Source organism: Lynx canadensis, chromosome F1 (genome assembly GCF_007474595.2).
Source record: "Lynx canadensis isolate LIC74 chromosome F1, mLynCan4.pri.v2, whole genome shotgun sequence".
NCBI classification, from domain to species: domain Eukaryota; kingdom Metazoa; phylum Chordata; class Mammalia; order Carnivora; family Felidae; genus Lynx; species Lynx canadensis.
This window is the reverse complement of record NC_044319.2, coordinates 41,876,308-41,890,259: the sequence shown is the minus strand read 5'-3', so window position 1 is coordinate 41,890,259 and position 13,952 is coordinate 41,876,308. Positions and strand designations below refer to the sequence as shown.

The 13,952-nt window shown below is 53.0% G+C and overlaps 1 protein-coding gene across 8 annotated transcripts in view; it reads right to left on the bottom strand.

Annotated features, from left to right (window-relative positions):
* The window catches only part of ATP2B4 (ATPase plasma membrane Ca2+ transporting 4), a 98,814-nt gene that overhangs the window by 36,084 nt on the left and 48,778 nt on the right, over window positions 1-13,952 (bottom strand). For 6 of the 8 annotated variants that reach the window (XM_030303425.2, XM_030303423.2, XM_030303418.2 and 3 more), the window contains exons 3-7: window positions 3,973-4,170; window positions 3,101-3,358; window positions 2,531-2,656; window positions 1,713-1,838; window positions 561-596 (exon numbers count right to left, since the gene is read on the bottom strand). In XM_030303425.2, coding sequence (XP_030159285.1) covers window positions 561-596; window positions 1,713-1,838; window positions 2,531-2,656; window positions 3,101-3,358; window positions 3,973-4,170 — 744 coding nt within the window. The remainder of the gene's footprint in view (window positions 1-560; window positions 597-1,712; window positions 1,839-2,530; window positions 2,657-3,100; window positions 3,359-3,972; window positions 4,171-13,952) is intronic. The other 2 variants (XM_030303424.2, XM_030303422.2) reach the window with 1 other exon arrangement.

The following is a 13,952-nucleotide window of genomic DNA, read 5'->3' as shown; positions in this document are numbered from 1 at the left end:
AAGAAAACAGACTGAGGGGAGAACAAAGAAAGAGGTGGGGAGAGGTACAGAGAAAGGGCTCTGTCCAAGCACCCCCGAGAAGACTAGAAGAGAAGACCAGACCAGAAGAGGACACCGATGAGGCAGCTAGCAAGAGGAGGGTGCAGGGACTGCCCACCCCATCTCCCTCCACCGTAAGGACCCTGAAGTCTTCCAGCCCGGAAACCGATGACCTTTGGTGTTTAAATCTGGCCGAGGGCAATGAAGCAATGCGTTCAGCGCCCAGAGAAGAGCTGATCCATCCCACACGCTTCCCAAGAGAAACCTTGACAGGAGATTCCATGAGACAACAGCAGAGGGTGCTGTTGTCCCATTTTGGATTGGGATTGGGACCCCCCCCCCCCCCCCCCCCCCCCGAGACCGCCCCCAAATCTCTGCACCTTCCTCAGGATGAGGCATCCAGGCCACAGCAGCAGATAACAGATTTATGGAGAGGACAAAGGGAGAAGGCAGATGGCCTGGAAAGGTCTGATTTGAGTGTGGGCAGGTAGAGATGGTAAATGAGTGGGTGGCGAGGTTACCTTTGTTGCGATTTTCAGGGACTCCTTGTTTTTTACCTGTTTGAACAAGAAAGAAAAAAGTGGGGTGGAGACCCAAAGCGACCATTAAGAGATCAGATATCCAATCTGTTGGTCCTGCTCAGAGCCCAAAAGGGCGACAGCAAAGGGGCTGAGCGGCAGGGAAGGGACTATAAAGGAAGTTCACGTCTCTGCTCACATCCATGCTCACGAGGGGCTCTCCTGAATCCTGGGGGTGCAGACCAGCCACTCGTGCAGGTGAGTGCACACCCACACCTGAGCTGCGTTCTCCCGGAGCCCGGCCGCTGCTGGGAGGCTGCTCCCGGCCTGAGTCACATCGCTGGGAGAAATGGGGTGGGGGTTAGAAAGTGAGAGGCTGGGACTGTTTCTGCCTAATGGCGAAGGCTCTGAAAGGGGTCTCCGTGTCAATTCACCGGCACCAGGCAAGCTTCCTCCTTACTCATTTGCAGGTAGCTGCAAAAACCACTAGTCTAGCTCCTGGGGGAACGTGTTTCATTTCCTTTTGATGACCCGCCCTCCACGAAACAGCCTGAGATGGTCCTCTAGCCAAGGGACAGAAATCCTTCCCTCCTCCAAGGAAAGAAGGAATGCCTAGGGAAAGGGGAAGATTTCTTTTCAGTATCCCTTCTTCATTCACCCTCTGTGTTTCCTCCCTTCAGGAGCACGTGAATGGCAGAGACAGGACTAACTCTGGGGGGAGACATTACCTCTCTGTTCCCACTCTCCTAGCTGTGTCTCTCTTCCCCTGACAGCCCACGGTTTTGGCAGTTTACCCTCAGCCTTGACGGGTCATTTAATCCCCCACGTTTGTGGAAGAAGGGGTGGGGGGTTGCACGGAGGGCATCTGGGGCCGGAGCACCTAGCCAGCTCCCTTGGGGCAAGCTTTACATCTTGCCCCTGCACAGCCATTAACAGACACGGGAGTCGAGCCTCAGAGGTGACCTGACTTGGTTTTCATCAGAGCACCCTGGGGAGCCAGGCTTGACATCTTTATCCCGGCAAGACGTTCAGATATCTGTGCTCTTCATCCAGCAGCTTCTTCCACGCAGATGTTCCATCCGGGTCTGTTCTCTTGCCTCCCGCTTTGTCCACGGGCACGGGTGGGAACAGAATGTCATCTCAAACGCCCCTTACCTTTTTTCTTCTTCTCTTCCTCTTCTCCCTCGCTGGCTCCCAAAAGGGTAAAGATGATTCCAGTCTGAGAGTTGATACCCACAGCCGTCACTACCATCCGGCCAGAACCTTCCATGACATGGGTCCCTATGTGAGAAAGGAGAAGGTGGGAGGAGTGTTGTTTTTTATCCCTAGCCAGGCTTTGGTGTGGAGCGCAAACTTAGAAAACAACAGTCCCTCTTCCTTCCTTCCCCACGGATAATGATCCGCTCGGCAGATAGTGGGAAACGGTCAAGAGCTGGGCCCATTTAAAATAGACCGAGCACTCCAGCTGATTCCAACGGGTAGCCAAGGTTGAGAATCACTGTTCTAGAACGCTGGTTATCTTTACTCACCCAAGTACTGTTGCTCCCAGCTTTAGCTAATATGGTTGACCCTTGAACAACACGGGTTTCAACTGCACAGGGATTCTTTTCAATAAATATATGTACAGTTAAAAAATAATAATCAAATCAAATCAAATAGACCAAGCAGATTGGGGGGTAAGGAGAAAAGTGCGTCTAACTGCTTTAGGGTAAGACTCCTTCCCCCACCCCCACCCCCACCAGCAGCGCCCCACCAAGGCTCCTAGAGCACTTGCTGTAGAGAACCTCTTTTAGGTTGCCCGATAACCCTGTATGCAACCCACCGATATGCTGCTGCCCCAGATGAAGCTAGGGGAAGGAGAGGGGGTAGGGCCAGAAGAGAGAGCGAGGCCTGGAGCAGGTCTCCGTAGCCTGGCTGGCTGGGGGAGGTAGGATGGGAAGTAGAATGGGGGCTGAAGCAGCCAGAGGCCATACCTGAGAGCAGCATTGGGTCCCTTTCCACAGACTTCTTGACATGGTCTGATTCCCCAGTCAGAGAGCTCTCGTCAATCTTGAGATCGTTCCCCTGGATCAATATCCCATCTGCGGGCAGTAGGTCACCTAGTGCACAGAGGGGAAAGGGCAACAGGGAAAGAGGGGAGGAAAGAGCTTGGCAGAGGGTAGGAACCATCCAACCCCATTTCAGGGCTGCTTCCACGGGCCCTGCCCACAGGGCAATGGCCCAGGGGGGTACCTGGAGAGCCTCTGAAAGATGACTTCATCTCTGACAACCTGTCAACTCCTTATGAACTAACGGTTACTTCTCATGGCCTCAACATTATGGATTTTTAACCCCAAGACACACAGGGTACAAGTCTGACACTTTTGGGGGAGAGTTTCTTCTTTCTTTAGATCCTTCTCCACAACCTCCTTCCCCTGACCTAGAAGCTAACACGACGGCCGTCTTATCTTTTTGGGTCTTCGGTGATTCCCAGCCCCCTATGCCAAAGGACCTAGTCCTCAGATAGGGAGGGTGTCACAGGTACAAGAAGCTCGAGTTCTCACCGTATTTGATTTGGGCGATGTCACCCACCACGATCTCAGCCACGGGGAGCTGGATGATGTGACCATTTCGGATCACGGAGAATTTCTGTTCCTTTTCGATGCGGTTCTGCAGCCCCCGGAATTGCTTCTCTTTGCTCCAATCATTGAAGGCAGTCACCAGCACCACGATGATCACGGAGAACAGGATGGCTGCCCCCTCAATCCAGCCGGCTTCTGCCTCTCCTTCATCTTCCGGGCTACTTACGGGTAGACCACACTCTAGCCCAGGGAAAGGAGAGAGTGGAAGGGTCAGCTGGGGGCCTTTTGTTAACATTCAAAACGGAAGTAGTGTCTCCACAATCCCCAGAACGGCAAGTCAGGGAAGGAGAATAATAGAAAATAAAACCCTTGGGTAGTAGAGCCATCCTCTGAGGGTACTGGAGGATGGCACGATTGGGCACCGTCTCGTTGCCAATAGAATTATTTGCGTGCTAGATAGCACGAAACCTGTCATTGCCAATGACTGGCCAGTCGCATGTGCAGAACTTATGATTCCTAACGTGGTCAGGCTCCAGGTCGTTGCTATTTCCCATGATGCCAAATAGCTGGCGGGGGGCACTGGGAGAAGCAGGTTTTGTTGGTTGGGTGAGGGTAGAGGACTCCTGATATTCTGCATGAGGATTTGATAGGAGAAGGGGAGGGAGACCCTGGAATCAGGATGGGTTGGAAGAACAGCTTACTAGCTACTTGCTGGTTTTCTTTGGAGAGCCCTGCCCAACCCCCCCCCCCCCGAACTTTTAAGCTACACCCTGCCAACTGCTAAGACCAGTGCTTATTGGAGGTGCTGGAAAGAACGCCGATCAGAGCCGCGCTGGGCTGCTGTGGACACTCACGTTCATTTTCTTCACCGGGGGGCCGATAGAAGGACAGGACGAGGGAGATGATGGCTGCAATCTCCAGGATGATGAGTGTGACATCTTGGAGGGCTTCCCACACTAGTTCTAAGAAGGTCTTGGGCTTTTTGGGGGGGATAAAGTTCTGTCCGAACACGTGCTTACGTTTCTCCAGGTCCGCAGGGTTCCCAGACAGACCTGGGAAGGAGATACGAGTAGGATGAGCAGGTGAGCAAAAAGGGGAAGAAATGAAGGACAGAAGAAGGAAGTTGAAAGACCGAAATAAAGACCCTCCGCTTCCTGTTCTGCCCAAGTATGAGATCCAGCCAGGGTGACCAATCTCCCCACTTTGCCCAGGACGTGGGGGGGAGGGGGTGTGTGTGTGTGTGTGTGGTACCTTCAGTCTCAAAATGGGCAAACTGGGACAAGGTGGTCACAGGCGGCTACTGGCTGCTGCTCTGTCCCCAGGGTAAGCTAACCTAGATCTAACACCTCACCGCCTCCTCCCAAGGATGCTGTAGGCTCCAGCTCTGAGAACACAGACATTCAAACGGTCCCTGGGGCTGACAGAACTTTCCTCTCACATTAACATGTAACTACTGGTGATGATTCTACAACAGAGTTAGCTTCCATCCACTGCCTCACACACAAAGGCCCGGAAGAATAAGCTGTCTGCTCAAGGTCACGCTAGGAAGCTAGGAGACAGCCGGACCAGTTGTCCCGTTTGGAAGTTCCAGGGGCTTTAGGAGAACAGGAGAGGCTTTCGGACTCCCAACTGTGGCCATCCCCTTGAGGCACATGTTCCCCCATTGTGTCACCTCCCCCACAGACACAGACACACACCGCTAAGAGGTGCTACCATTCTAGTAAGTACTGTGGACTTAGAGAAGTACTACTTAGACTAAGTATTAGGTATTAAGAGAAGCACTATTATTCACATTGATTGAAAAGAGAACACAAAAGTGAAGAGGCAAAGTCAGACGGTATGCAGTCCTTGATTACCAGCACGCTCCCCTCTAGCACATATGCTTATAAACCTGTATGAGTGTGCACCCATATTCCAGACATGTTCCAGAGAGAAAAGGGACAGGCAGAATTATTCCCTATTCTCAGTGCCGCCTTTATTTCAGGACTTTTTTTTTTTTTTTATGTCTATTTATTTTTGAAAGAGAGAGAGAGTGGGGGAGGAAGGGCAGAGCGAGAGTGGGAGACACAGAATCCGGAGCAGGCTCCAGGCTCCGAGCTATCAGCACAGAGCCCGACGCGGGGCCTGAACTCATGAACTGTGAGATCGTGACCTGAGCCAAAGTCGGACGCTTAACAGACTGAGCCACCCAGGGGCCCCCAGGCCTTATATATAGGCTCCTCTGCTGGGCCCAAGGAGGGGGTTATACTGTAGGGGAAGGAGGGAAATCCTAAAACTTTAACGGATGCCAGGTGGCATTTCTCAAGTTGTTTACCCAGAGCAGCAGATAAGCCCTGGGCTTGGCATCTGGAGCTGCACTGTTCCATGGGTTCCCACCCACAGGCAGGGTGGGGCGAGCTTTGTCTGGGGAAAAGAAAGTCCTAGCAGAGGAGAGTTAGAATCAGAGGGCAGGGACACTCCACGAAGCCTCACGAGGGAGAGCAGGGGACAGGAAGCTGCAAGGAGAATTGGAGATGCTGATGCCAGAGGGCTGCTTCACACTTTGGTCAACAGGAAGGGCTATTCCCCCGGTGGGGAGGGGGGCGTGGCGTGAAGGCAGACCTCTACTCTCCGTCTCCGCTCAACAGGACCCAAGAGTGGTATCTTAAGTGGCAAGAGGAGAGATTTGGGTCAGACCTTGGGAAGGTACTCGGACAGAAAGAGACTTGGGAAAGGGGAAACCAGAAGGGGTGTTGCTTGTAGGGTCTGAGATGGCCTCCATTTCTGCATCCAGAAGACAAAAACCATCAGGAGGGGTATTCAAGATACTCCCCTGTCTGGGAGGGTAGATGAAGGACCCTGAGTGGAGGAAAAGTGTGTGTGTGTGTGTGTGTGTGTGTGTGTGTGCGTGCGGGGTCGGGGGGCGGTGGTGGTGAACTGGCTTCCACACTGTTGGAGTTGGGGAATAGAGACCACTCTCACCTGCCAGTGCTCAGTCTGAGAGGGAAACGGGGAGCCGGTCAGGGAAGCGGTGCCCATATTCTAATCCAGGGCCTCCTGCCTCCCAGTGCCCAGATTTGCCACCCTGGCCTCTGGCTGAGTGGCGTAGCCAACTCTGTGGGGGAGTGGGTTTGGCCAAAGCACTAGAAGCAAGTTGGGCTGCTTCCCAGAGGCTCCCTGCCTCCACCGCACTGCAAAGTCGGGTTCCCAGTGGGAAGGGAAAGCAAGGGCCTGGGAAAGGAGTGTTTCTGGGCAGGGCATCGTGACCCCCAGGCAGGCAGAGGCGGAGCAGTCGGCGGGTCCTGGCCGGTTCTTTCTCCCCGAGGACCTGAGAGAGCGAGGCTGTGCCAGTTTGGGACCGCTCTACTGGAGGGCCAGGTTTGCTCGAGGGAAACAGGAGTTCTGATCATTTGTTCGTCTCCCCGGGGACGTTTCTCAAGGAAGCAGCGAGGAGATGCCATTGCCCCCTTACCAAGGTGAGTAGATGACTGTGAGGGCAAACCAGATATCAGATACTAGAGGTCATCTTAAGGGACATCCCAAGACCCCAACGGAGGCCAAAGCCACAGCAGCAACAACAATCTAGCTGAAAGCACCCATCTGAGGTCATCCTGCCCTCTCTGTTCTCAGATTAATACCCTGTGACCTCCCTCTTTCTCTCTCGTGCTCTATCCATTCAGCCAGCACATCCTGGCAGCTTTATCTTCAAAATATACCCAAGGTCTATTCCCTTCTCACTTTCCACTGCCACCGTCCTGGTGTGAGCTGGCACCCTCTCTTGCCTGGGTGATGACGACTGTCCTCTAACTGGTAACCTTGCTCCCACCCCTGCTGTCCTGTGCCCCGTCTCCTCCCAACACAGTAGCCAGAACGATCTTTTTCAAACCCAACCCCTGGCACTCACCTACTGGTGGCTTTTACTTGGAGTGAAAGCGGGCACCGGGGCCTTTATGATGGCCCGTAAGGCCCCTCAAGAGCCCCCGGCCTCCCACCCCTCAACTCCTACTATTTGCTCCTTGCCCAGCAAGCCTTCCTGCCATGCCCTGAACGCATTCGAGAAGCTTCTATTTCAGGGCCCTGCAGTAGCTCCTCCTTGGCTCAGCTTGCTGTTCACTAGCTCATTCTCTTACCTCTTTCCGGTGTTTGTACACCGACCCTGACCTCACTGATTTAATAATATGGCTTCTCCGCTCCAGCACTCTCGATCCCCTTATGCTGTGTCACTGTTTCCTTCCACAGGTCTTCTCCCCTAATATGTTATATGATGTGTTCATTATGTCCGGCCACCCCCCCCCCCCCCCCCGCCCCACGAGGGCGGGAACTTTGTCTTTGTTCCTTAGGTCTACAACAGTGCCCGGCATTGTACGCATACAAATGTGCTGAATGAACTGAATGGATGAGTAATAAATCAGGTTGCTAACGTTTAAGTGATTACTAGGTGCCAGATGCTTCACCGGGCACATTGGTGCCTTCTCGTTCAGACGCTGCAAACCCCTATGAGACAGTTACTGTTAACCCCATTTTACATATCAGCAGACTGAGGCCTGGCGAGGTTATGTAACTACTCGGGCTCGTATGCGACACAGTCTATTCCACTCCCCAGGAAGCAGCTGCACGCCCACCTACACGCAGAGGGGGCTGGGGTGTGGAAGCGGCTTCGTTCCAGGGTGACTAACTGGTCCCGCTTGGACCGGGACTTCCCAGGTTTGGGCCCCGAAGCTCCCGCCTCCTGGAAACCACCCGGCACCCCCTGGGTCCCATGGCCGGTGGCCCGCGTGCCGCTTTCCTCTGCGCCTCTACGCCAATCAGCCCTGATCCCACGGTTTACAACCGGGCCGAGTTAGTGTCTCCTTCCTGTCCTCAGGGATGGTGCCACCGGGTCTATCAGAGTCCAACCTATGAATCTCGCACTCGACACAAGGTTCATTATGGCCTTTTTTGGATCCAAGCAAACCAAACGACACACATTATGGAAAACAGAAAGGTCAGGCCTTGCTCTTGCCTCGATGGCCTCCAAGTCACACACGAACTTCCTGTTTGCCGTTCTCTCTCATCTCTCTGCTCCACCTTAAGGCACCCTAAGCTGTTGCAGTAGCTATCTTAAGAAGTCAAGTGGCCGTCCCAGTTCCCAGTGTGCCCTGAGGCAGGGAGGGGCCTGTGGGGACTGTTAGCAGAGTAGCCTTGGGAATCCTCACTCCGACTTGTGGCAGGGCACGGGAAAGCCTGCGGGCCTGGGAGCTCAGCCAATCCCCAATTTTGGGCTTTTCATTCCATTCTTCCTGCCCCCAGAGGCTCTCGGGCCCTGCTCTCCACAGAGGTAACTTCGCATAAATCCTTTCTAGCCGAGGACAGGGTATTAGACCCTGATCTCTGCAGTGGCTTCTCAAATACGCAGCTTCCTGGAGAGAAGCTTGGCAGGGAGAGAATGCTGGAAACACAGGAAAAGGATTTCCCTTAGAAATACATCAAAAAAAAAAAAAAAAAAGAGAGAGAGAGAGAGAGAGAGAGAGGAGTCTTTGTCCCCAAGAACATGGGAGAGAGAAAGCCCCACCCAAATCAGGAGTGCTTTTGGCTCTAAGAACCAGACTGAACACATGAGCTGGGAGAGGCGACAAAGAATGTCAGGCTCTGAAGTCATCGACCCTACCCCGTGCTGGGGAGTTTCACGGCCCCTGCCCAGGCTGGCAGGAGACGGAATACGCAGCAGTGGAAAATCTGTGTCTGCTGTGGGTCTGTGCGGGGAACCAGGGCTTGGGAGGAGAGGCGGCAGCCCGGCCCTCAGTGGCCTGGCTCCAGCAGGGAAGGGCCAGGGCCAGCCTCCCTGGGACGCCAAGCGCTGTCGGCAGCGGCACCCCTCACAAGAACCAGCTCAGCCCCAGAAAGGGTGGGGCTGGGTCAGACATCACGAGGGACTTCCCAGCTGGCTGAGTTATGACACCTTGCCAAAGAGAAGCAGACTCATCTCCCACACACATAGTACCAGGGACAGGTTGCCCTGGGTGGGGTGGAAGGCAGCCCTCTTTGGTACAGGAGAACAGGCAGCAGAATACCTTTCAAGTCCTACCTTAAAAACCTTGCTTTGGGGGGGCTGAGGGGAGGGGGAGCTCGACATCAGCACAGGGACCGCAGGCTTTCGGCAAATGCCACGACCTCAGCATCTCTAGCCTAGCACACCCACAGCTCGGAGATGTGCTCTCTGGCTGCTGGACCTCCAGCCCCTAGAGAGAAAGCCATCTCCTCAGGGTCACCGCAAGAGGATGCCAGACTTGGGGAAGAATGGCCCCTTCCTGATGCTCAGTGCACACAGCCCCGCAGAGTCGGCAGGGAGTGTCTCCCTTCGTCTGGCCCTCCTCTCCACGCCTTTTCTGAACACCCCAAAGCTGGCGCAGAGCAAGAAAGCTCCCTGGTCTGCCCTCCGCAGCCCTCTGCTCGGCCACCTGCTCCCACACCGCACGCGTGTGCTTCCCTCCAGTGTCACGCTCCCCGGTCCTCACACGTCAGAGCTAAATAAAAAGAGTGAAAGCCCTACTTCCAAGGGTGGATGCGACATCTGCCTCGGCCCAGGAGGGAGTGCTATCTCTCTCCCCCACCGCCCCTAGCTGATGTTCCATGCAAGGCAACAAGAAGGTCCAGAACGAAACAGAACTTGCAAGCTTTTCTGCTGAGCTGCGAAAGGAGTGCGGCACAAAGGGTTCCTGGCCTGGAAGGGGGGGCAAAGCAGTGGGGGGAGGGGGTGGTTCTCAGGCTCAGGAAGACTCATCCCCTCTCCCCATCAAGACTGCCCTGTCCCCTGCCTGGCAGCATTATGCCAGCCATCCCAGAAGCCCGGCTCTGGGCAAGGAGGGGCTGAACCGAAAAGAATTCACAGAGCCTGGGGTTGGGCTGGGGAGGGAAGGTCCAAAGCTGTCACGCACTGTTGGCCTCACTCAGCCCGGGGCGCACAAATCACACAGGGGACTCCCAGGCTGCAACATGGAATCCCCTGCAGGGGGTGGAGGAGGGGGGGAGGCTCCGAGGGAGGGCGCTTTCACTCTCTTTCTCAATCACCTATTTTCCTCATTCCAGCTGTTGAGACTGCTTCCCCTGGGGTTTGGTGGAAACCTTTCCCACCCCTCCGTAAAGTACTCAGTATTTCTTTGAAGAAGTTACTAGACTTGCCTCTGCTTCTCACATCACAGCATAGCTGCTTTCTGGCTGTTTCGCTGGCCTGCCCACCTTCTCTTCCCTTCCCTCCAAGATGTTCTTCTGGCTTGAGTCTCTCTCACATCTTAAAGTAGCGCTAATAGATCTGCCCGAAGCACGATGGGCAGAGAGGGCCAGACTGCCAGCCTCTGTAGCCATGCCCACGTGCATTGCTTTCAGGATCACTTATCTGGCCTTTTTGGTAGCCAGTCGGTTGAGTGTCTGGACAAGAGTTGAAGGTGATGGCTGTGGGGCAGAGGGCCAGAGGAAAGAGAGGTGGCTCGGCTATGATTCTCTTCTGGAATTGACGAGCTCCTAAGAACAGGTAGTCTTTTTTTTTTTTTTTTTTTTTTTTTTTTTTTTTTAGTTTCTTTATTTTGAGGGGGGAGTCAGAGAGAGCAGGGGAGGGGCAGAGAGAGAGGGAGAGAGAGAATCCCCAGCAGGCCCTGCACTGTCAGTGCAGAGCCCAACACGGGGCTCGAACTCGCAAACCGTGAGACCATGACTTGAGCTGACACCAAGAGTCGGCCAATTAGCCGATTGGGCCACTCAGGTGCCCTAGAAGCAGGTGCTCCGAAAACACGCGATCCGCCCTAAAGACAGGGAGGAAGATATCAAAGAGGCCAGTTACCATCTTCCTCTTACGTCCGTTGCATCTCATATCCACTCCCCTGGTTCTGTACCCCTCCCCACCCCTACACTAACATTCTCTAAAGCAGCGGCCTCTAAGTAGGGGGCACACAACCATCTGCTGGAGCGTGGGAGAAGCACCAGAACTTTTTATATGACTTCATCCACTTCTATTTCTTGCATCTCTTCCTATGTAAATAATACTAGTGTTAGAAGCATTAATAGTAATATAGTAGAGTTGTGGGTAAGCATGTATTATTTATCATGTGCTCAGCTTTTTTTCCAGATTGAAAATGCTACTGGAAGGGCGCCTGGGTGGCTTAGTCGGTTGAGTGTCCGACTTTTGATTTCGGCTCAGGTCATGATCCCAGGGTCGTGAGATCAAGCCCCGCATGGGGCTCTGTGTTGACTGCGGAGTCTGCTTAAGATTCTCTCTCTCTCTCTCTCTCTCTCTCTCTCTCTCTCTCTGCCCCTCTCTCCAACTTGCTCTCCCTCTCAAATAAAAAAAGCAAACAAAGAAAATGCTACTGGAAATTTCAGTCTGCACAGGGAGGAAGAGCCCATCCTAGTGTGTCCCAGCTCGTGGAAAATGGACAATGCTTGGTGGGACACGCCACTGACCTCAGAAGGCTTGGGGACAGGAACACAGTTAAACCCCAGAGATCTTAACATGGCAGGAAATATTACCCTAAACGTTGCCGTTTAATGAACCAGGATGGTAATTCAGGCGGGACTGTCTTAAAACAGATTCTTTCCCCTCTTCCTTTTTACTCCCCAAAGAATCTCAGCTTCCCAAACTTAGTGGCTGTCCAGTAACTATGCAGGGCGAAGACGCCGCCATTTTCTGTCAGGAACATTCGGTGAGTGCTAGCAGCTGCCATCGAGCACGGCCAGGCCTCAGCTTCCCCAGGCAATCAGAGGTACAGCGGTCCATGCTCCCAACTAGCCACGCCCACTGACGGGGCAGAAGCCATGGTTAATATTAGCACTGGGTCACAATTAGACATTTTATCAGGCATTGAAATATAGAGCAAAGTTTTGAATTACCTGTGCTTCTGAGACTCTCTGTGTTCCCGCTCTAGCCTAAGAATAGTCTATTCTGTTCTACCCAGTCGTAAGAACTTAGGGGAGGCATTTAAGCCTTTGGACCTGGAAGGAGGGGAGGGGGATGAATAAAATTAAATCCCACCTGCCTCTAGAATTGTGTAAATCCAGTATAATAAAACGATGCTTGTGTCATAAATATTATAAACTCCCAGTTCCATAAGGCCTCTTAAAGCTATGGTTTAAAAAAAAAAAAAAATCTGTCAGATCTATATAGGTGATGCTATCAACCCAACAGATAATAAAAAGGAAGGGTCATACTCTAGGAACCAATTTCCCCAGCCTTACTTCACCAGGTTACCAACTACCAGAATTCAAGCACCAGGTGAATTTCTTTATTCTTTTTTTTTTTAATGTTTATTGATTTTTGAGAGAGAGAGAGAGAGAGACGCTGAGTGCAAGTGGGGGAGGGGCAGAGAGGGAGACACAGAATCCGAAGCAGCCTCCAGGCTCTGAGCTGTCAGCACAGAGCCCGATGCGGGGCTTGAACCCACGAACCGTGAGATCACGACCTGAGCCGAAGTCGGACGCTTAACCGACTGAGCCACCCTGGCACTCCTCTTTTTTCTTAGTCTGCAGGGGCCTCCCACAGGGGACAGGACTACAGTAGGTTGTTAGGCACCTCAGTGCGGTCTCCTGTGACCAGGCTGGCTTTTTACAACATCAGCTCTTTGAGGCACCTGGAGAGTGAAGTTCTTTTCTCGGCCCTGCTGCACGAAACAGCTCAGCATCGCCTTTGTCTGGGGAGAGACTTCTGTGTCACAGCTCCTCTGTGCCTCCTTTTCTATGCTCGTATTCCTCGCACATGCGAGGAGGTCATTGTTGGCACGGGGGAATAAACATTACTCATGGAAAAGTTGCTTTCGGACTCCCTGCCTCCCCAGCTCCAGGACCGGCCCTATGATTAAGTCTTACACGGAAACAAATCAGGATACAGACTTGTGATCTAAGGAAGCAGGAGAATGGCGGCAGACAGCCGCCCCACTGGTAGGGGGACTGGCGTTGGGGCACGGCCGGGGCCCGCAGCAGCAGAGGCACCTGCCATCAGAAGCCATGGCTTTCCACCACAGGTCTGAAACTAGGAGTGGGGAGGAATCTAAGGGCATTAGTTACATCGACAACATTTGCTGTCTGATGGTGAGATTAAAGCAGCATATATGATGGCCTTTGGGAATGGAAGCTGTCTGGGAATCAGGGAGGAGACAGCAGCAGCTATGAGAAATGGATTAGGAAAACTGGGAGGAGAGTCTGGATCCTTCTATCAGGAGCGTCCCAGGTTCCAACTGATTTGGACTCCTGAGCTTTGCTTTGTGAGAGAAACGACTGGCCCAAGCCATCAAGAGTGGTATAGGAAGGGGAAAAAGGAAGATCCTGCCTGCATTCTGATGGGTGTCTCTAAACGCCTGCATTGCTCAGTGAAAATAGAATGCGAATAGCCTCTGTTTAAGGTCAACACGACTACAAAAGTGGCAGAATAAAGAAATCTAGCTGACAAGAAGCAGTGCCCAAAGGGCAGTCATTAGATTCTAGCCAGAGGGCAAAGACTGAGCCGTGGGAGAGCGACCAAGCCCTGCCACCTGAACTAGATCTCTTTGACATCCAGAGGTGAAAGGACGCAGTGGCCATTGGTTGCAGTCATACAAGCAGGAACCTCTCCAGAGGAAATAATACATCGCACTCCACGGGCACTCATACTCTGGCAGATACCTTCAGACATGTGGGCTCCATTTTAATCTGAGACAGCTCATTAACTGAATACCCATCCTAAGCTTGAGCACTGGATGCACATGATATGTACGTGGAATCCCAATATTTTAATCCCGATAACTGAATGGGCTAGGTATTAACATCATTTTCAAGAAGGAAGAGACTCAGGGTGGTTAAGTAAACTGTTCAATGATACTCACTAAATGGGGGAGCTAGTGTTTGAACTCATGAG